Consider the following 22451-nt stretch of genomic DNA (forward strand, 5'->3'; position numbering starts at 1 on the left):
CCCTGCAGGAGGCATTTCCTTTCTTCGTGTGGTTCTAACGTTCACACAATGTGCTTAGGTGCCTTCCGGTATGCTTCGATGTCTTACAGTGTCGCTCCTACTTTGAGGCTCGGCTGGGGGCCATTGGCCCTTTCGCCAGTTGTAACAGACCGCCTATGTCTTGGCGTGTCTTCTAATTTACTACTGGCCTTCTGCCCATGGATTGGTTGCCTGCCAATGTTGTCACATGTGTCTAGCTGATGCAGCTTGAAAAGTGCTTCTTCCTGTATTCTACATACTGGGCCACATTACATCTGGTGGATCTTTCACACCCTAGGTCCAGTTCCACTTCTGACGGTGTCATCAGATTCCTTTTAACTCCAGCATATTTAGTATGTGTTTTCTTGTTCCATACCGGCACTTGCTGGGCAGGAGTCAGCCTTTTGCCTTCATTGCCCCCTGTATTTTGCAGGCGCGGGTTCAACAGTGTTTGTTCCACTGCTATGCCAGGTCGACCGGTAATCGTTTTTTGCTTTCTGTCGACACCTCGGATCCTGCGGATCCCTCGGGCCCTAGGCTTGGTTCCTCTTCCCTTTTCAAAGTTGTGAACTCTTGCTCCAGCATGTGCATTCTGGCTCTGGGCTTTCCCTCTCTCAACCCGTTACACACAAAAGGGGTTTTCATCCTGTTCTTGTTGGCTTGTGGTACCTTTTGTCTTCCATTGTTCTCCGCTCTCTTCTGAGCTTCATGGTCTGTGAGTTAGCTGTGCTGACATTACTGTCCCCACTGTGCTTCATCATACGATTGACGGCACTGTTTTAGTCACTTTTTTGACGGTCAAGTTCTCTCTAGAGCTTGGTGGGGTTCAGTCGCAGACCCGCCTCCTCTATGGGTATGGCTTTGGTATCTATTCTGCGGCTAGATGTCTCTCTCAGATGAACGAGATACTTAACTTCGGTAACGATGTATCTGGTAGAGACATAGTCTAACAGCAGATTCCTTAACGCCCGCCCGTCCTCCCCGTTCTGCGAGGACCTTTTCAGGTTGGGCTTTCTACGCTCGCCTCCCTTCGGGTAGCTTGATCCTTCTGCAGGGTGACGCTTTCACTTCACTCCCACACAGAATGCTTCATTCTGCTTTCATAGCTCTACTCCTCCCATTTTCGTAATTGGACGGTATGCTCATGTGTCATGTGTCCTTTCCAACCCTACGCCCTGGGTTGTACAGTGTGGGTTCTATTCGTGTTTTTTTCCCACCCCCCACTCTCCCTTTCTTTATCGCCTTGGGGTCTCTTACCACCCCTGTGCTCCATTGGTTTGAGGTCTATTGGCCCTGCCACATTTTTTTAATCTCTTATTGGGGATACAACGTCTCTTTCTGCTGACGTCTTGTGGTCAGTTGTCCTAGCTCCTATGTTCCGGACTTGTCCTTCACGGTTATACATTAAGGTTGCGGACCTTCTGTCGTCTGCCATGATGTTGTTTACATCTTCATTTACCTCCCAGGGTGGTTGGCCTTCAATTTTGCGGGGTTGCTTCTCAGAGCGGTGCTCTGCTCTTTCCCTTTACTAGTTTCAGTATACAGTGCCTGGCACTTTCTTTTATGGTGTGGTTTTTCATCATTCCATGTTTTTCATCATTTTCGCACACTGTTCCCATGTTCTAACAGTTTTTTGGTGGTGGTTCCGTTTTAAGTTTTTTGGTGGTGGTTCCGCGTTGCGGCGCGGAATAGTTTCTCTGACGAAAACTGACGTCAGTGCGCCGGGGGGCATATTTGGATCTGCTGACGTCATGCCCGTGGACGACGTCAGGGCGGAGACGTGCGATGCCGCCCCCGGCGCGCAGAGGTGCTGCTGCGGAAAGTTTTCCGGATCCAGTCTGACGCCTGGGAATATTCTAAGTTAAGGAATCTGCGGCTAGACTATGTCTCTACCAGATACATTGTTATCGAAGGTAAGTAACTCGTTCTTCAGGACCAGTAGCACATACAACCAGCCAAGAAGACCCTATAGACTTTGCCTGGCCGAGGCTGCGGTACCCACCAACAACGTGGAAAACTGGAATAGCAAGTTGCTTAATTCCCCCACACCTTCAGCTGCTGCAAAACCACTTTATTGTGCCCCCCCAGGCGCACACCCACCCTACTGGAGGCAGGATATGACATGTTCTCCCAGGGTGGCAACACCTCACTTCGGACAACTGGATCCTGCACGTTGTCCACCCCCAACACACTTCCCTCCATCCTGCGGCTGACAGATGTGTATCTGTCTATTTTGCAGCAGGAAGAGCAGGGTTTGAGGCCATAGAGAGGGTTCTAGCCTAGGAAGTAAGAACTGGGTGTTACTCCTGCTATCTCCCTGTGCTCAAGAAAGACGGAGGCCTTCGTCCTATTTTAGATCTTCACCCTCAACACCTTCCTGTGGAAGGACAAACTCAAGATGCTCACCCAATCCGAGGTTCTGTTTGCCCTTGACACCAGAGAGTGGAAGATAGCATTGCACCTGCTAGGCGCTTATTTCCAAATCCATGTCCTGCAGACCCACTGGCACTATCTGCAGTTCACAGTGGGGCAGGAGTACTTTCAATTAAAGGCTGAATGTCGCAGTAGGAACAGTAGACAACAAACGTATCCCAGCACCAGACTACAAATTTCTTCCAGCATCCTTCATACATAGTTTTAGTGGAAGAACCCCTGGCTGCCAGGATGACACGAATTACTTCAGGAGGAAGATCAAAAGTCTTCCACTGTCACCAGTCACTCTCCACACATGGAGGCGGTGCTTGCGTAGAGACTGGTGCAAGATCCTTCTAGGATTGGGCAAAGGCCTCTGTCCTTACTCTGCACCTGGACTTAATAGAAATAACAGCCAGTACCGATCTCTGATGCTGGCACCCTCTCTATGGCTCCCTGGGCCAAGAGAGCCTGAACTTCCCCATGGAGTATGGACAATTGGTCCTCCTTGAGGTGTTGTGGTGTGGGTGGCATGCCGGAGGTATGTGATAGGAAGGCTAGGGAGTCACCATATTACCCAATCTGGAGCACCCCATGGTTGAATGTGATCCTTCTCTATCTAGGGAGTTGAAAGGTGATGCAGCCTCCAACTGGGCAGTGTTGCACTGCCGAGGCTGACTTATAGTAAATTTGTGGCAGTAGCTGGAGGAGGGGCTAAAGTTTGAGTATATTGTTTCCCCTGTGGGCCTAGACTCTGATCCCTTGCCTTTACTTAGAGAGGTCCGAGAGGCGTGCTGTCTGTTGTTGCCTCTGTTTGTCTCCCCTCCCGCAGCCTCGAAAGGGGCAAAATATTTGGGGGAAGTGGCGCATGGCCCGAGTGAGCCCGAGAGAGCGCGCTGTCCTTAAAATTCTACTGGGCCTAATCTGGTTGGTCTCCAAAGAGATGGGTCACATCATAGGGCATATCCACAAGTGACTGTTGGATGGCCCTGGAGAATCCAGTGGAGTGGATCCAAGTGTGGTGATGAAGAACCGCCCTGGTGCCGACTGCTCTACCCAGGTAGTTGGTTGTGTCCAGACCCAATTTAATAGAGTACCTCCCCGCATTTTGTCCATCTTGAATAAGGCATTGGAATTCGGCCTTCAATCATCTGTGACCATGTGCAAAATATCTGCCACCATGTCCCATAATGTGTGAATGTAGCTCTCCAGAAGACAGCTGTTATTTGCGAACCTGAGGGCAGGCTGGCCGTGGAGAACATACTTTTGGTAAAAGCCTCCATGCATTTCAACTCTGTCTGGCGGGGTGGTATGAAATGCATTGAGCTTCAGATGGTTGGTGGAGGCCTGTATCGCCACACTTTCTGGTGATGGATTATGAGGAAATGGGTGTATTATGTGGTAGGAAAGTAGGATCTGCTTTCATGGTTACCCCCGCTTTTTGCTGGCGTCTGTCTGTTTTTTTTTGACTAGTCTGACTGGGATCCTGCTAATCATGGCCAAAGTCACTCTGCTTCACCCTAAATTTGATATGGTAAATACTTCTGTACCTCCACAATTGGCTACTAGTGTACCCCTATATGTCCCATATACTATGGTACTGAGGTATCCAGGGCATAGGTAAACAAGGGGTCTCCCATGGGCTGCAGCATGCATTGTGCATTCCGTAAGAGATCACTCAAACTGGCTAGAGGCCTACCATTGCAGCCTCTCTAAGCTGGTGCTAACACCCCTTATGGCAGATATACGTTTTATTATATCTGAGGTCACCCCTAAGGCAGGCCAGCTGGGTGCTGGGCTAAAAGTGTGTGGGTGCCCCTGCATGAGCAGGACACCCCTACAAACCCTGGAGTCGATTCTCCAGGCTTTGTAATTGCTGTCAGCCATTTTGATACATATAGTGGCCATCTGTCATCACGCGATGGCTCACTATAAAGTGACTGTGCCGAACCTGGGCATGTTTGATATCAAACATGTTGGAATTGCGCCCAAACACCAATACTGGTGTTGGAGGTATGATTCCGTGCACTGGGGGCTCCTCTGGAACACCTCCCAGTACTCCCAGTAACAGCCTTCTAGGGTCTGCCAGCAAGATAGTGCGGCTGCCGACCCCAGACATGATTCTGCCCTCCTCCTGCTGCTGAGCTGAGAACAATAGGTTTCCTGTCACCGGGAAGTGTGACCACCTCCCAGACAGGACTTAGTGTATTGGGCTGGGGTAGGGGTGCTTGATTGCACCACCAGACTGCTTTGAAGGGCACATGTGGTGCCATCCTTGCATACTCCGGTTGGAGCCAGTTCATGGAGCTCTTGGCTCCTGCTCTGGCACGAAAGTAGACAAAGGACATGGGAGTATCTTAGCCTCTGTCCAGCCCCTCTTCTGGGAGGGACCCCTGAGTCGTTCCAACCCTTTCCCTAGGGTACTTAAGGGCTTACTGGTGGGTGGCTCTTCAGATTCGTCATGGGACAAGACTCAAGCCTGAAACAACATCACTCTTAAACCGTCTGGACACTTGGGCTTCGCAGGACTGCATCTGGAGCCAAGACTTCATCAGGGAAGACTCCTGGTCTCGCTGTTCTTCAAGCCTTCTTCGTCGATGTCCGTGCTTCTTCCAGAATCTTCAACAGACCTGTGGGCGTCAAGGACACCCTAAGTAATCTCCCTTAGAGTGAAGGAGTCACTGCCCTGCATCTGCAGGCACCGCAACAAAGCTGGCCAGTCTGCTGCTCCTGACATCCCTCGGACATTGAAAGGCTCACCAACCCACGTGGTGGTTCTTCAACTCCCTCAAGGCCTGACCTGTCCCCTCTGCAACTTTGAGGCCGGCATCCCTCGTCGGAACCGCTGGGACCGGAGCCCTGTGCACCGCATCAACTTGCAGTTGCCAAGGTTTGTTAACTTTGAACTCCAGAGATCTTCAGGCTACAAGAAGCTCCAGCCTCCAACATCTCTTCCTGCCAAGTACAACGTCTTCACAGCATCCTCTGCACTGTGGGCCTTCCTTCGTGGTGAGCTGCTCAATGTCCTCTTGCGACTCCTGTGCCTGCGGCCTGTGGGTCCTCCTGAGGCTCTACTCCTGCTTCAGTGGGCTCCCCTGTTTTCTTGGGGACTGCTGTGACTCTCCTGCTTGCAGTGAGTCCTTTGGCCCTTGCTGGTCCCAACTTTGCTCCTTTTTCGCTTTCCCTGCTTGTTGTAGCTGCCAAGGCTTGTTGGTGCTCCTGCCAGACACCGACCTCCTGGTTCTTGACTTCCTATGTGCATGACTTCTGGTTTTCCTCAGCATTGCCTGGTCATCACAGCTGCTGTGACAAGGACACCTTCATCACTCCTGCATCTTCCAACATTGGTGGGCATTGTTCTTCCGTGCCTCCTGGTCACCTCCTAGTGGAATAGACTCAGTCTCCTCGGCTTGCAGATTCTTCACTTCAAGAATCTACCCTTGGATTCCACTGGAATCCTTCAGTCTGCGCCAGCGGCATCTTTTACAATGGCCTCTGTTGTGGTCTACGGCGGATACTTCGCATTTATGCACCCGGCTTCCCTGGTGTACGTATCCTTGTTCCTAGGGTATCTATGAGCAGAGTGACCCTCCAACCTTCTGTCTTCCACAGGGTTTCTGCAGGTTCCATTGGGAAGGGTCCTTCTTCTTAAAAACTACAACCGCTAATTTGCCGTTGATTTCTATTGAGTATGTGGCTGTGTTTCCTCTCTGCACACAGTATCCTTGGGGTTCCTGGTACTTACTTTGGGTGGGTCCTTGTGTCCCAGGTCTTCTGAGTCTCCTGGTCCAAGTCCTGACTTTGGTCGCAGTTCGCATTCCACTTTTTTAGTATATGGTTTGGTCTCCCCCTGGAGACCACTGTGTAACTCGCACTCAGGTAGGTCGAGGCATGGCAAAAAAAAGTCGAAGAATCGACATCGCTCTTCTGACTCCCCTCGCCGGTCGCGCGACTCGGCCGAGGGTTCGTGTGCTACCACCCGCACGGGTCCGCCGGAGCCGCAGGAGTCGCATCCGGCCACACACCCTCTGGTCCCTGGGCTTCATGCGACTCCGGGCGAGATTCGAGACTTCCTCGTGGCCATGAGGAGTCTCTTTCCGCCGTCGAGGCCTGCTGGCGCACCTCCGGGCTCCGCAGATCCAACTGGGGGGTCCTAGCAAGCCGGCGGCTTCGGCCCCGGCGCCGTCGTCGACTTCGGTCCCGACGCCGCAGATCCCCATGGGATCCAAGCCTGGATCCCGGTCGACGCCAGTTGACCTCACGACTCCTCCGCTGGCGCCGACACCCATGGTGTCGCTCAGACGACGCCGTCCCTAGTTTCAGTCCGGGTCCGGCATCGGAGCGGCGCCGGTCGGCGCCGTCTCCGGCGTCGATGGTTGAGCCTTTCACCTATGACCAGGCTACGTCATTTCTGCCTGTTTACCAGGACACGGATGAAGGGGAGGACTGGGAGGGGTCTGAGGACCCTCTGGCACAGCAGTGCCAGTTAAGTCAGAACTGGGCAGATGAGCTGGGGGACGCCCGTGGTCTAGACACTTCGCCTGACACTGGTTTCATCTCTCCTCCTTCCGTGGCTACGGAGGAGGGTGCTACTTATGCTGTGGTGCTGCGCAGGGCGGCCCAGGCCTTACACCTGGAGCTCCCTGCAGCGGCCATGAGGACTAACCTCCTCACTGAGGTGCTTCAACCGCCAGTAAGCTCTTCGGAGCCTCTGCTGCAGTTTAATGAGGCCCTCACCGACGTTCTGATGGGCACTTGGTCCAAGCCCTCCACAGTCTCTCCTGTGGATCGGAACGTGGCCTGGCGCCACTGCCCAGCTCCGGGTGACCCCAGCTTTCTGTCCGTACACCCCACCCCTGAAAGTCTGGTCATCCAGGCCTCCACGTCCCAAACCACCTTCCCGTCCGCACCTCCGTATCAGGAATCCAAAAGGATGGAACAGTTTGGCAAGAAACTGTTTTCCTCCCTCAGTCTGGGGCTGCAGTCCATTAATACCGCGTGCCTTTTGGACCGTTACACCCACTCTCTGTGGGATACGGTGGTGGACGTGCTGCCCCAGTGTCCAGAGGAGGCCAGGACACGGCTCGCCCAGGCTCTTGCTGAGGGGCGTGATACAGCACGGTATTCCATCAGATATGGACATGACACCGCGAACTCGCTGGGTAGAGCGATTGTAATGACGGTGGCGATTCGTCGTCACGCCTGGCTGAGGTCCATGAACTTTTCAGGGGATGTCCAGAGCACTCTCATGGACATGCCCTTTGATGGCCGTCGCCTTTTTGGCGACAAAGCAGATAGCACGCTGGAGCACTTTAAGGACTCCAGGGATACGGGCAAGTCTTTGGGCCTGTCGGCCCAGCGCCAGCAAACTTCTGCTTTTCTCACCTTTCGTGGCCAAGGAAGGGGCGCCCCCGCACGTTCGTCCAGCCACAGAACCAGCCTCAACACGGACGTGGATTCCGCCGTGGCTGAGCAGGGGGGGAGAGAGCCGGTGAGTCCACATCCGCTCCCGCAGCATCTCCCTCAAAGTCTTCCTAGTCTGAGGTTTCAGGCCCATTCCACGGCAGTAGGAGGCAGAGTTCGCCATCACCTGCTCCACTGGCGTACCATCACTTCGGACAGATGGGTGCTGCAAATCGTCCGCATATCAGGGGATCACTTGCAACTTCTGCAGGAGGAAGTTACGGCCTTCTTGGCCAAGGGGGCCATCGAGCGCATTCCTGGCCCAGAAGTAGGACGGGGTTGTTACTCCCACTACTTTCTGGTGCCCAAGAAGGGCAAAGGGGGCCTACGCCCTATCTTGGACCTCAGGAGCGTCAATGCCTTCCTCTGGAAGGAGAAGTTCAAGATGCTGACATTAGCTCAGGTTCTTGCTGCCCTAGACCCTGGAGACTGGATGGTAGCGTTGGATTTGCAGGACGCTTATTTCCACATCCCCGTCTTGCCGGCCCACCGACGTTACCTGCGGTTCACGGTAGGCCACAAGCATTTTCAGTATACCGTGCTCCCCTTCGGCCTCACCAGTGCCCCTCGGGTGTTCACAAAAGTGATGGCGGTGGTCGCAGCTCATCTGCGCAGATTAGGGGTTCCAGTCTTCTCCTATCTCAACGACTTTTATTGTTGAAGACGGGCTCACCCCGAACAGTCGTCTCCCACCTCCAGACTACAGCCGACCTCCTGCATTCGCTGGGGTTCTCCATCAACATGCCGAAGTCACATCTGAGTCCCTCCCAGAAGCTCCTCTTCATCTGAGCGGTTCTGGACTCTGAGCAGTTTCTGGTCTATCCTCCCGAACAACGGGTTCGGGATATTCAGGCTCTGATTCCGATCTTTCAGCCTTTATCCCGAGTTTCGGTCAGGATGGTTCTATGGCTGCTGGGTCTGATGGCCTCCTGCATCCTGCTGGTCGATCATGCCAGGTGGCATATGCAGACTCTGCAGTGGGACCTGAAGTTCCAGTGGGTGCAGCATTAGGGGAAACTGTCTGATTGCGTCTAGATTTCGGAGGGTACTGCACGACAACTGCAGTGGTGGCTCACGAACCCCCCCCCCACACCTTTTGCCAGACTACTGATGCACTTTTACTTGATGTGCCCTGGGTCCCTGACAGTCAGGTTCCCAGGGCCTGTGTTATTTTCCCAAAACTAACCCAATTGGCATCTATGGCCACAGGTCAGTCCCTGGTAATTGGTACCACAGGTACCCAGGGCACTATGTCCAGAGAAGGCCTCTAAGGGCTGCAGCACTTATTGTGCCACCCTTAGAGGCCCTGTACCACTACACTCAACACTGCCTTTGCAGGCTGCGTGTTTTGGTGCAGAACAAAGTGAAGAGTCGACATGCCACACATCTCTGTGTGCCATGCCTACAACCCACTGCCCTGGCATAGGTCAGTCACCCCTCTAGCTGGGTGCACTATACCAGTGGTGAGGGTACAGGTGCATGATCCCTGTACCCTTACAGTGTCTAAGTCCATTCTTAGACATTGTAAGTGCAGTGCTGCCATTAAGAGTATATGGTGCTGGGAGGTTGTCACTATGAACTCCACAGCACCATAATGGCTACACTGAAAATTGAGAAGTTTGGTATCAAACTTCTCAGCACATTAAATCCACACTGATGCCAGTGTGATATTTAATGAAAAATGCACACAGAGGGCATCTTAGACATGCCCCCTGAAAACTACCCACCACTAGTGTCTAGGCTGAGTGGCTACTTTCAGCTGCCACCGCCAGACATGTTTCTGGACCCCTGGGTCGAGAGCCTGCTGCTCTCTGTGGCCTGAAACAATGCACATCCTGGGACGAGGTGCCAAGCCTCTTCCCCCAGGATGGGCAGGGTTCACGAAGGGGAAGCTTCAAAGGCTTGTCGCCCTTGTGAGCTTCTCCAGGCCAGTTGCTGCTTTCAGCAACTGGTTCCCACTAGTTCTGACCCCCACCTTGGGGGGGAGAACCGGCGGGGAAAACAAGTGAGGAAGAGAGGTTTGCCCACCTCTGCCAACTCCACCTCTCAGGTGGGGGAGGTAAGGTGAAACACAACTTTCAGTCCGCGCCATCTTGAAGATGGTGGGACTCAGCCAACCACGGACAGGCCCATGCCCCCCTCCACTGGAGAGTGGCAAAATAGGCGGTGTACCCACCCTAGGGAAGGGACCCATTGGTCCCTGCCTTTTACCTACCTGTAACGTCCCTAAATCTAGTATTTAGCGGCACCCCTGAACCTTGCTTCCTCAGATCCAGACAAGAAACAAGTAGAAAAGAAGAAGGACCGAACAGCCGTGCAGCAGCTAACAAGATGAAGACGCCCACTGACTTGACCCCAGCCCTACCGGCTTGTCTCCCCCTCGAACCTGCTCCTGCAAAATCCTGGTGTGTCCTGCAGCCAGCAACCTCAAAAACCCCTGAGGACCTGCCTTCCTTCACTTCCAAAGACTGCTTCTCCCGTGAACACCGGATTTGTTCAACTGCAACCTCTGGCAGCAGCCGGAGACCATGAATCTGCCCCACTCTGCACCCGCCATCCACGGCCCGAGGTCGAGTGGGCAAACACCACGAGGAGGTCACCCCGGTGATCCTGAACTGAGATCCGGCGACCCCTGACCGGCTTCCAGCCGACGCCTGCAGCCTAAATCCAGAAGCCCCCCCCTAATCACAACCTGGAGTTGGTAAGAAGATCCGTCCCCAAAAGACACTCTTGCACCCGACGCCCCACGGCCTTGTGTGCCCAAACCGACGGTTCCTAACCAACCCCTAACTTCCCAACTTACCTCTCGAAGTGGTGGTTGCACCCAGAAGTCCTTTGTCTCCCTGCCTGCAGTGCTTTTGCATACCATAGGTTCCCCATTGGAAACAACAGGGCATCCAACCTTGAGGCAGCACCCTGCACCCGGCCGCCCTAGTGCCGCTGAGAGTGCACCTTTGGTGTTAAATTGTTTCCCCATTTGCCGTGAGCTAAAGTCCAGGAGCTTTGCTCCCACAATCCAGTGGCCTGATTGCTAGCAGCCACCAACTGGAGGCTCCCTATCCTCTATTGAATAACATTGAGCCTCAGCACTCTGCACCCGGCCGCCCTAGTGCCTCTGAGAGTGTAACAAGAGTGCATCCTTGACCCTGGGGGAACCCTTGTTCTAACCCCAGAACGTCAACTCCAAAGACCGATTACTTACCTAAAAAAACGATAACCATAAGAAAACATTAACACTTTTTCCTGAAAAAGTTTCCAAGTGTGGAGTTTTGAAACCTAAAGAAATTCTTTAAAATGGTATGATTTAACAAAATAGCTTTTACTCATCTATTTGCAGGAAATGTCCCAGTGCTGCATCCAGGCATACAGCACTGAGTAAGAAAAGTAATCCAAAGGTAACTTACCTGCTATTTTACTGAAAATCCCATTCAGGTCTATGTACTCTTATTTACAAGTGATTGCATTTCTCTGAAACAATACTGTAAGTCAAACCATAGTACATTTACAATTTACAATTGAACTGTTTTACAATCAGCATTTACTACTGTAAAGTATTTATTGCTTCCCTGTGCCAGGCTTGCTTGGTTCTTACTAAAAGCATATTTTGATACAAAAACAGTTGGTCTGAATTTCAGTCTTTCAGTGTGTGAATTCATTTGCTGTCTGAGTGTGTACAACAAATGCTTAACACTGTCCTCTGATACTGCCTTACTGCTCGACCACACTACCACAAATAGAGAGTAAGGGTCTATCTAATTTTACCTCTGCATACCTTTGGGGTTCCACTGGAGTCTGCCCACTATACCTCACTTTGGTATAGTATATACAGAGCCAGCTTCCTACAGGTAACGGACGCATACCTTCTGGGATGGGGTGGTCCCATGGGGGAGGCGGAGATCAGAGGCCTCTGTTCTCCGGTGGAGTCCGGACTCCACATCGACCTTCTGGAGCTCCGGTCGATTCGTCATTTACTGAAAGCCTTCCCTCCCTCTGTCCGGGGAAGAGTATTGCAGGTGTTCACTGTCAACATCACCGTCATGTGGTACTGCAACAAACAGGGCGGGGTGGGGTTGTGGACCTTCTGTCAGGAGACCCTCCGCCTCTGGACATGGCTGGAACATCAAGGCATTTCCTTGGTGCTTCAACACCTGGCAAGTTCTCTGAACGCCAGGGCAGACAAACTCAGTCGCAGGTGCCTGATGGATCACGAATGGCGTCTTCACTCTCAGGTGGTGCAAGGTCTCTTTCAACAGTGGGGAGAGCCTTGGTTAGAACTATTCTCCACCGAAGAGAATGCGCAATGTCAGCAATTCTGTGCATTGGAATTTCCAGAGCGACACTCGCTAGGTGACTCTTTTCGTCACAAGTGGATTTGCGGTCTGTTGTACGCCTTTCCACCTATACCACTTCTGCCCAGAGTGCTGAAGAAGATCAGGCGCGACCAGGCTCAAGTCAATTTTGTGGCTCCGGACTGGGTACGAAGAGTCTCGTATCCCGAGCTGTTCAACATAGCCATCGATCCTCCGATCAGACTGCCTCTTCAGGAGGCTCTTCTGTCGCAGCAGCAGGGGACGGTCCTCCACCCAAACCTGTCCATTCTCCACCTCCTTGCGTGGAGATTGAGCAGCAGCAGTTAACGTCTTTCGACCTGCCTCCCGAAGTCTGTGACGTAATCTTGGCAGCCAGGCATCCCTGCACAAAGACGGTGTACGCCTGAAGTGGAATAAGTTTGTGGCATGGTGCACAGCGAAGGCTGTGGATCCCCTTTCTGCCCCTCTTTCTGAAGTACTCTTGTTCCTTCTCACTACCATCCTTCTGGGCACTTGGTCCAAGCCAGCACCGGGGTTTATGTGGGTAGGATGATTGCCCAATGCCACCGCCCGTCCCCATGCGACCCAATTTTCCTCTCCCCACACCCTACCCCCCACTGGGAGAGGGAGCCTTCGGGCATCCAAGAGCGTATCCAACGTTCGGTAAAGTCCACTGCCCGGCCCTGTTCCACCCCCTCTGGAAATCCCACCAGGCGTAGGTTCTTGCACCGGGACCTGTTTTCAGCATCTTCAGTCGGTGGAGCTCCTGGGTGTAGGAAGGTGGATATCTGACTATGGTTACCCCCAACTTTTTGCCTAGTGTCTAGCTGGTTTTTCGACTTAGTTGGCCTGAGATCCTGCCATTCAGGGTCTCAGGCTATCTGCTCTCTCTTTAAAATGGACTCCATGTACCCTAGGTACATACTCAATTGGTAAGGATCACCTTATTGGACCCTGTACAGTGTACCCTAGGTACCCAGGGCATAGGTGTACCCTAGGCCTCCCAGGGGCTGCAGCATGTATTATTCCACCCCTGGCCTGGCCTTCCATTATGACACAACTGGCTGATCACTCAGCTGGGGCAAGGTTGTGTAATCACCCCTTGCTTAGGTGTAGTATTCCTATACCTACATTATATATAGACACATGTGTACCTATCAGCCACTCCTATGGCAGGCCTTAACAATCCTGGAGGCAGAGTGCTTGGTAACATGTGAGATGGTGCTCTAGCATGAGCTGAGCCTGTCTGCAGCTTTCGGAACCATGTCCTTACAGCTGTTCTATGATATAGCCTACCATATACTCTTAAAGTACCTTATAATCTTTAACAGTTATGGTAACTATGGTTTGGCTTTATCAAAACATGTCGTGTAAGGTGTCTAACACTTTGGAATAATACCCCCATACCATTTCTGGTGATGAGGATATTATTCCTCCCTTCTAGAGGGAGAGACATGTTAAAATCCTACTTTGCTGTTTAACTCTCACCAAAGCCTCAGCATCACTAAATGGATGCTGCTGCCACAGACACGAGTCTGACCTCCTGCAGCTGGGAGCCCTCCCAGCCGGGGAGGCCTGGACAATAGGTTTCCTGCTTGGGGAGGTGCTAGCACCTCCCCAGACAGACTTTAGTGTATTGGGGCAGGGAGGGTTGAATGAAACGAGACACTGCCTGGGGCACACAAGGTGTCCCATGCATAGTCCAGTTCAAACCGGTGCTGGGGCACTCCAGCCCCAGCTCTGGCGCGAAACTGGACAAAGGAAAGGGGGTGTAGCCACTCCCATCCTGGTCCCACCCATAGGAGAGACCTTGCATGTAGCCCAGCCCACTAGCCCAGTATATTAGTAGCTAGTTGGGCCCTGCTAAATTAGATTAACCTGAATCTGCAACTTGAACAGAAACTCTGGACCTTCGACAATCGACCTCAGGAAGAAGACTGAAGAAATCTCCCTTGTGGCCAAGGAGTGAACACCCTGGGCAACCAGGCACCATCCAGCGACCGCTGCTTGCTTTGCGACTGACTCCTACGAGGGACGACTGCAGAGAATGACCAGCGCCAAGACTTCCAGACACCTCTGAACCAGATCCACATCTCCAGCGAAGCTGAGACCCGTGGAGGCGACGAGGGACGTGGGACCGGCGACTTGGGAAACGTGGCTAGTAACTGACTAGCGCGACTTCTGAGGCTTCCTCGAGGCTGTGCTTGGGGAATTGAGAAACCCCACTCTCGAGCACCATCTGCAAAGAAGATCAGCTCCCCACACTTCACGTGTTCTGCGTGGGGCCCTTCTGCACCTGTGTTGCTCGACGTGTTGTCCGGTTGCTGGCCCGTTGGCAAGTAGCCTCTGCGACGACGAACCTTTACTTTCAACTTGCTGGTCCGTCTCTTCCAGACTGGCACCCGCTCCTCTATGAAAGAGAAGCACCCCAGACCTTCCTGGTCTGCACCAGAAGCAAGTCCTCCATCCTGCGTGGGTTCCGCTTGCCAAGGCTTGTTGGGTCCTGACTCGACTTCGACGCCGCCGACCCCAAGAGCCTTCGTGGGACAGCTCAGCTCCTGGTCCTGGTCGTCCTCGACGCCTCCTGGTACCCGTGGCTGCTGCGACAAGCTTCACCTCTTCACCTGCATCTTCACGACATCGCCTGGTTCCTTCCTGGTTCCTTCCCGGCTCCTGGCTGGTGACCTAGACTCTGTCCCTTCTGCTTGCAGGTTCCTTCCTTCTTGATCCCCACCTTGGGATCCACCGGACACTCTTCACTGACTGCCTGTCAGCAACTTTCCTTCAGGCATCCATAGAAGTTCACGACGAAACCCGACGCAAGTTCACACCTATGCACCCGCAGCCCGTGGGCTAGGTAACTTGGGTACTTCGGTGCTCACAAGGGTATTGACTATCCTAGGGTCTAGTTTCCGAGTCTCGACTTTCTAGCTATACCAGAAGTGTCCTAAAACTGCTTATTTCTAACTACTAGTGATTCTATCGACTTTTACGCATTACGCGTGAGTGTTTCCACTCTGCACCTGAGTCCCATGGGCCTCCCACTTCCTAACTGTTGGTAGTATAGTGGAGCCCCAGCGATTCCCTAGGCCTAGGCCTATCCTGTGTTCGTGACAGTGGTCCTTATACCACTTACTTAGTATATGGTTTGCGTGGCCCCTAGGGCCTAACTGTATTACTTACCCGTGTGACTTAATGTATGCTTAAATAAGACTGTGTTGTACTTACCTCGAATCTCCTAAAGAGTGCTGAGGGTTTGACTAGAATAAAAACAGTTTATTTTAGATATATATATATATCTGTTGTGGTGTCCTTTCATTTGGTATTCAAGGGGTTACATATGGTATAACAGCTGGCTTCACATGCCATTCAGAGTTTAGCCTAAGACTGCTCTTGTCCATTCTACCACTAGGATAGCTGGTCTATAAGGTTGACTTTACAACCAATCACCATAAGGGTTGTTTGGACTGAGACAAGGTGTACACTAGAATTAGTGACATCATATATCAGGCCAACTTCTCACACTGGGTATGAGTCCGGAGGCGAGCAAACTGATCCTTAAGTTAGTGGGCATCATCCTCCACGGTAGATACATGGGACTCCGCTTCCTTAACCCGGGACGTAGCATTGCGGATGTCTTGCCAGATAAAGGTCCTGTCAACCCGGACCTCCGCAATCTTGGTCTCTACTGTGGATTGCGAGGTGTGTATGGCTTGGAGGATGGTGGTCCAGTCCGCAGCCGGGGGGTGGGGGTGGGGGGGGGTGCATTTGTCCACGGTTCCTCCGGTCGCTCCAGGATCCGTGGTTGGGAACCTGTCCATCTTGGTCTACGTATGTATGTATGTATGTATGTGCAGTCTTATATAGCGCTCAAATTACCCTTGGGCATCTCGGCGCTTGCATTGGGAACCCGTCCTGGTTTTTCCCTGTGAGATAACCCGTACTGGGCATCCCCAAGGTGAAAGCCAGGCATCCCGCCGCGGGGGGCCGTTGTGGAGATTAAGCAAGCTTGTTGCCCAGAGCTGCATAGTGTGAACTCGTGCTTAGAGTAGCGGGGGTTTTCGGGGCCCAGTCTCTTCCCATGGCTGATATCAGGTGGGGTCGGAGGCCCAGACGACCTTCAGGCAGTGTGATGGATGGAAGGAGAAGTAGGGGAGGATGTGAGGATATGAGAGAGCCCGACAGATGGCGAGACTCGCCTCAAGTAGGGCCTCACGGGCCCCTGCATGAGAATCTAGGCGCAGAGACTCTCAAAGCGGATCAGAGCAGGATGAGGGGCAGCTGTGACGGCCAGAGGAGAGGCAGGGCCACGCGCTGCCCCCACTGCCGCTCGATGCGATGGGCGAATCTCCCCAAGAGGTACTTGTGTGTGGGAAAGTCTCCAACACGTGCCACCTGGTCCGTAGTAGCCAAAGGAGAGGGGTGGGGGGTCGAGCCTCCAGTTCCCGTCTTGTCCAGGGTAGCGGCAGCCGAAGCCAGGCCCACAGCCGTCGAGGGCTCAGCCAATCTCCCTCTTGTCCCTGGCGGCCCACGCCGGCAGGAGCGCCACAGAAGCCTGGCCCCCCAGGTCGGCAGTGGGGGCCCCTGCACTGAAGGGCTAACACTATGCCTCCGGGAGCATCAGGAGCAAGTCAGGGGTGGGGGGCCGGTGGTGGAGGCCCTCTCCCAGGGCCCCACGCCACTCCCTGCATGCGGCTGATTCCCCCACCCCCTGGCGTTCGCACCGTAGTGTCAGAGCCCCAGGAATAGCAGCGGGTGCTCTGCCCAAGAGGCCCGGCGGGAACCAACCAGTGCCGCGGGATCAAGGTATGTCAGCGGGTGTGGTGGAGGGGGCCTCAGACCCCGCGCTGCACGACCTAACAGCCGATTCCACCTCCCATCGGGCAGCCCAGAGCGCATGGGGGGCACCTCACCTCTCAGTGCAGAGACCGCTTTCCGCCACCAAGGCATACACCGGAGCTCCGTGGCTCGGCACCCGACCGGTGCAGTCGGATCGCGGACGATGCCAGTCCTCATCCTCCTCGCCGCCCGAAATGGTGGCCGGCGCCGTCGCTCTGCCGCAGGGGGCCCAGACCTGGTTATCCCCAGCCGCCTCAGTCCTCACCCGGAGCCTGCACTAGGAAGGCCGCAATCTTGCAGGCCACCCCCACGGGCTCGGGCACACTGGTGTGAGTCAAGTCCGCACACCTCTGGTGGAGTCATCTGCCGCAGGTCAGGGCACGGAGGCCGCCATCTTGGGGCAAAGGTACCTCACCGGTGTGGCGAGCTCCGAAAGACAGGCTCACATGGAGTCCCGCGCCTGGAAATGTGTGGCAGGAGTTGCAGCGATAAAGCAGCAGCAAGATACAAGGCTGGATAGCTGCAGGGAAGGGGTCCGGGAGCACTCTTAGAGCGCGTCTGCCATGTTGCGCGCCAACCGGTCTGGTTCTTAAGGATGGAGAGCAACCTTGTTAAATAAATTGTATGCATGCAGAATATGAAGCTAAGCTGTTAATTGTCTTTAACAAATACAGAAGGAAAGATTTTGGGGATTCCTAGTTTGACAACAATGAAGAAGATGCAATGTTTAGGACCTTTTCTGTTGCGTCTCCATAGCTTTTGAGTGCTTCTTCGAATTGTGCAAGACTCGCTTCTTACATTTGGCTTTCTCTTAAGTGTATTATTTGTCCTTGTAGTGTGGTGCATATAACTTCTAATAAGAAACTGCCCTTATTGTATACAAATCTTTTTAACCTGCAGGATCAAAAGCCAAAGAAGAAGGAGGATACCTCAGGTGGCAAAAGTGTATTTAAATCAGAAGCTTCAGGATCAAGTCGTGATCATTTGCCTTCTCAGCCTCATGGACCTCATACACCTCAAAAGTTTCACCCACCTGCACCACACCTTCCACCGCCTCGTGAGCATCAACGAGAAAACTTCAGCCACCAAAACAAGAGGCCATTTTCTAATCAAGGTAGGCCCATTGTCATGGCATTCCCATTTCTTTGAGATCTTTCAGCATTTGTGGATGCTTTAATGAAGCTACAGTTGATTTGTAAAGTTAAAATATATAGTTTGCAATTAGGTTTTAGAGTGCTGGCTCTCCAGAGAAATGGCACTCGACCTCTGCCATTATTTCGTATTGGACCCAAATGTACCTGTTTTTTTTTTTTTTTAGAAAGCCCGATCAGTGCTTCTTTTTCTTAATAGTAATACAATGAGTTATGATTTAGATGCATTCCATTAAGTTAGTGCCACTCTGTGAACATAACTGGAGCTGCTCCAATATAGTTCCTCACTTTATTCTAATCTCTGTTCCATAGCAAGCATTTGATAAAATCCCAATATAACTTTAAAGGGCGGTAGAACACTTTACAGAGAAACATTTTTGGTTGAGTCTACCAGAGAGCCCAAGTTTTCTGATTACAAAGACCTTTATCAACTTATCAAGAGTGGGTTGAAGCCTGCACATTACTTACCATTGGTTAGCATTGCCACTGTAATTTGCTGTCTACTTTTTCAATGGCTTGCCTTGTCCAGCTTGTGTCTGTCCTTTCCCTGAAGCCAGTCCTTACTTTGTAAAAGAATGAGTGCCGATGCCCAAAGCTCTGTTGAGAGGTAGGCCTGGGTGGAGTTCGCAGAGGAAGTGACCAAAAAACTTCTCTGTGGTATGCAGAGATCTGCAAGCAGCTGAGTGAGTTAGGTTGTGCCGTTCGTGCTGCTTTTTTGACACCAGGTGTTTATCCCGTACTGGAAAATCAACATGTATTGCACCATGCGCAGCAAATGAGGACACTGCTGCTTTCTGCCGCTCGTGTAGCTGTTTTACTTGAGCGGTAGCTTCCTCAACATGAATGTAAGGTTTCTCAACGCGAGTGGTAGCTTCCGTACGCGACGGCCCACGTTGAGAAAATCTCACCGGTAGGTGGTCTGAAGTAAGATCTACCTATCTTGCGCTCGCAACTTAACGTTTGCAAACGAGGAAAAAACTCCCCTCTGCATATTTTTCAGAACTCTGCGTGCTACTCGGAGCACAGAGTGTGAAAAACTCTGGGAGCCGAGCAAAATTTCACACCCAGGCCTACTCAGAAGCCTGTGTCTTGGAGCTATTAAATGTTGATGCGCCGAGTACCAAGGCTGCATAGTCTTCAGTCTACCTCATGCCTTTTTACCAAGGCTGCATACTCTTCAGTCTACCTCATGCCTCTTTAATCATCTACCAGACACTGATGCTCCTTTATCTGTCCTTCATCTATCAGTCCCTGCTTTTTCTTTTGTGACAGTTTTTCCATCTTTCTCTTCCTAGTTTTCTCCCTGTTGCTCTTGGGAAATGTCCAATGGGGAAAAATCGTTCCGGCCCCCAAAAATGAGTGCAGGTGATACCGATCAGTTTCCACTGACTGGAATATAGCCTCTTTACTCGTGCCCTTTCACTGCTCCCTCTCAGTGAATTTTTTAATTTTTTATTTTTGCTACACTGCACGAGAGTGCATGTGTTTTCCAGCTCTCTCCCTCGTGTGCTGTTCCCCTACCTAGTAGCCACACCTGCATTCGGATTACCCTCTCCTTTGTATGCTCCTCAGTCGCCTTCATGTGGTTCTTCTTCCTCCAACCCCCTGCACTACCACCAGCTTCTCTGTTGGTTCCCTCATCATTCTAGTTGGCTTTTGTCTCATGTTGACCACATGATCAGCGCATTCTTGTGTGTGTTTGGGCATTTTACATACATGACTGTCTGCCCTAATAATGTAGAAACCTAGTACTTTACTGTGGAGAGCTGGGGTTGTTGGGGGGTTTACCAGGATATTTAGTTCTGCCCGACTGTGTTCAGCCAGTGACTGCTGTGATGAGCATAGTGTACTGAGTACAGGCTGGTGAGCATTCTGATCAGTAAGTGCTATGCACTGAAATCCTGCTCTTCACCCAGGAACTAAGCACCTGTATCTGATAGACTTCTAGCCGCAGATTCCTTACCTTAGAACATTCCCAGGCATCATACTGGACTTCAAAATCCCCTTTTGTGCCGGTAAATGGCATCATTCGGCGCCGCTTGGCATCATTCGGCGCCGCTTGGCATCATCCACGCCAGAAGTGGCATGTGGGGTTCCTATATAGGCACCACCCCAGTGCACTGACCTCAGCTCCTCCTTTTCCACGCCTTCAGCGCAGATCCTGATCGAACTCCCCTCATTAGCTTTTTGGCTGACTGGTTTTGACGTTTTGTCGGAGTCTAGTGTGCCTTTTTTCAGAGATGCCAGCAAAGAAGCCAACCGGGTTCAAACCTTGTAACGCCTGTCATCTATATGTTATGATGGATCCACTTGGTATGTCTGCAGTGCCTAGAAAAGGATCACGACTCTGTCTCGTGTGCGGAGTGCAAGACTTTGAACCCCAATGAAATCTGTAAACGGGCCACTAATCTCTTCGCCACTTGCCATGCGACTGAGCGCAGCTCCAGGTCTCGTGGGAGATCTTCTTGGTAAACACTGCATGTCTCTTGGGCCATTACTCCCAATGGGATACGGTTGCGCGAGTGCTTCCAAGAGTCTTGGGGGAGGACCGGGCTCTCCTCTTCCAAGCTGCAACAGACGGGAGAGATGCAGAGAAGTTTGCTATAGGATGTGGCTTAGACAGGACAGACTCGCTAGGCAGAGTGATTTCCTTGATGGTGGCCATTAGGCACCATGCTTGTCCGAGGACGTCTGGCATTGCCAGGGATGTCCAAGTTAACCTTATGGACATGCCCTTTAATGGCTCCCGTCTCTTCGGAGACAAGGCAGATGCAGCGCTTGAGCTCTCGCGGGATACGGCCAAGTCCCTGGGCCTGTCCACTTCATCCCGGCCTGTGTCTGCCTTTTGCTCCTTTCGTGGCTATGGAAGGGATTTCCAACCACGCCAACCCTGTTCCAGCCAAAGGACCCCACAAGTCCAGCAACCTCTGCGGGCGGTATACGCGGTTCACCTCGACCTCGCGGATTGGGTTGCCAGAAGTCAGGTCAAGTCACAAACCCCTCCTCCACCCAAAACCTTCCTAGTCCTATCCCTCCAGATCATAGCCATCCAGTTGGTGGCAGGGTACACCATCACCTCCACCACTGGCGAGATATCACCTTGGACAGGTGGGTGTTGCAAATAGTCCGAAGGGGTTACTCCCACCACTTCGAGACTACCCATCCCTCCATGTCTCCAACTTACGATCGGCTGACAGAGGATCACCTAGCCCTAGTCTGCAAGGAATTCAAGACTCCCTTGGCCAAGGGAGCTATAGAGAGGGTTCCTGGGCCAGAAATAGGCTGTTGTTGCTATTCCCACTATTTTCTGCTTCCAAAGAAGGACAGAGGCCTTTGTCCTATCTTCGCCCTTAGAGCCCTCAACTACTTCCTCAAAAAGAAGTTCAAGATGCTCAGGTACTGTCTACCCTGGACACAGGAAAATTGTTGGTAGCGTTGGACTTGCAGGACGCCTATTTCCATATCCCAGTCCTGCCTGTGTATCGCTGCTACCTGCGGTTTAAGGTGTGTCAAGAGCACTTATCCAGTATTAGGGGTGTCTTTCATAGATTCACATGCCTGAATCATTCCCCGTCGTCGAGACGGGAGCCTCCGGTACATAAAAAAGTAATGTCCTATAGACATACATAAAGAAAAATAGGCCTAAGGGCCTCCCCTTAGTAGCCTATCCTAGTCCTTATGTAAAAAGGACCAAACTCTTAGAGCCAGCCAATCAGCTATCACCTCCCTCTAGAACCTTCCTGGCAGGAGCCTCAGTCCCTCAGATTTTCTACCGCACGTTGTGCTAGGGAGTCTCCAGCCTGAGTTCTCCTCAGGATTTCTTTCAAACCAGATTGTTCACCTTTTTGGTGACTTTCTTCTTCAAGGATTGAACGCAGACCACTTCAGGCCTCTTATTACTGCAGTGAGTGTTTATTTCTTCTACAACTCCTAGCATGTCTGAATCCCAGAAGAAAGCCCTTTTCAGGGCTTGCTCTTCATGTGGGAAGAAGAGGCTTCATGTGGACGACAAGCATGACCTCTGCCTATATAGCCTTTATCCGGACCACGTCCCTAAGGACTGTAAAATATGTAGGTCTTTCCCTCACAAGACCTTGAGAGACAGAGAGGGTCGTCTGCTTATCTGGCTGGACAGGCTCAAGGACAGGGAGAGTGTGGTATCCTCGGAGGCGAGCTTTTCCGGAACCTCTGAAGTCTCCCTGAAGAGGCCGAGAGTGACGTCTCCTGGCCCCTCAGACGCTCCTCCTATGAAGACACA

General features: G+C 52.3%; 1 protein-coding gene across 2 annotated transcripts in view; it reads left to right on the forward strand.

The window, feature by feature from the left end:
* Positions 1 to 22451, forward strand: part of CHD2 (chromodomain helicase DNA binding protein 2) — a 1941047-nt gene that overhangs the window by 1748540 nt on the left and 170056 nt on the right. For both annotated transcript variants that reach the window (XM_085644496.1, XM_085644497.1), the window contains one exon: positions 17943 to 18156. In XM_085644496.1, coding sequence (XP_085500622.1) covers positions 17943 to 18156 — 214 coding nt within the window. The remainder of the gene's footprint in view (positions 1 to 17942; positions 18157 to 22451) is intronic.

This window comes from Triturus cristatus, chromosome 3_1 (assembly GCF_964204655.1).
Source record: "Triturus cristatus chromosome 3_1, aTriCri1.1, whole genome shotgun sequence".
Lineage (NCBI taxonomy): Eukaryota > Metazoa > Chordata > Amphibia > Caudata > Salamandridae > Triturus > Triturus cristatus.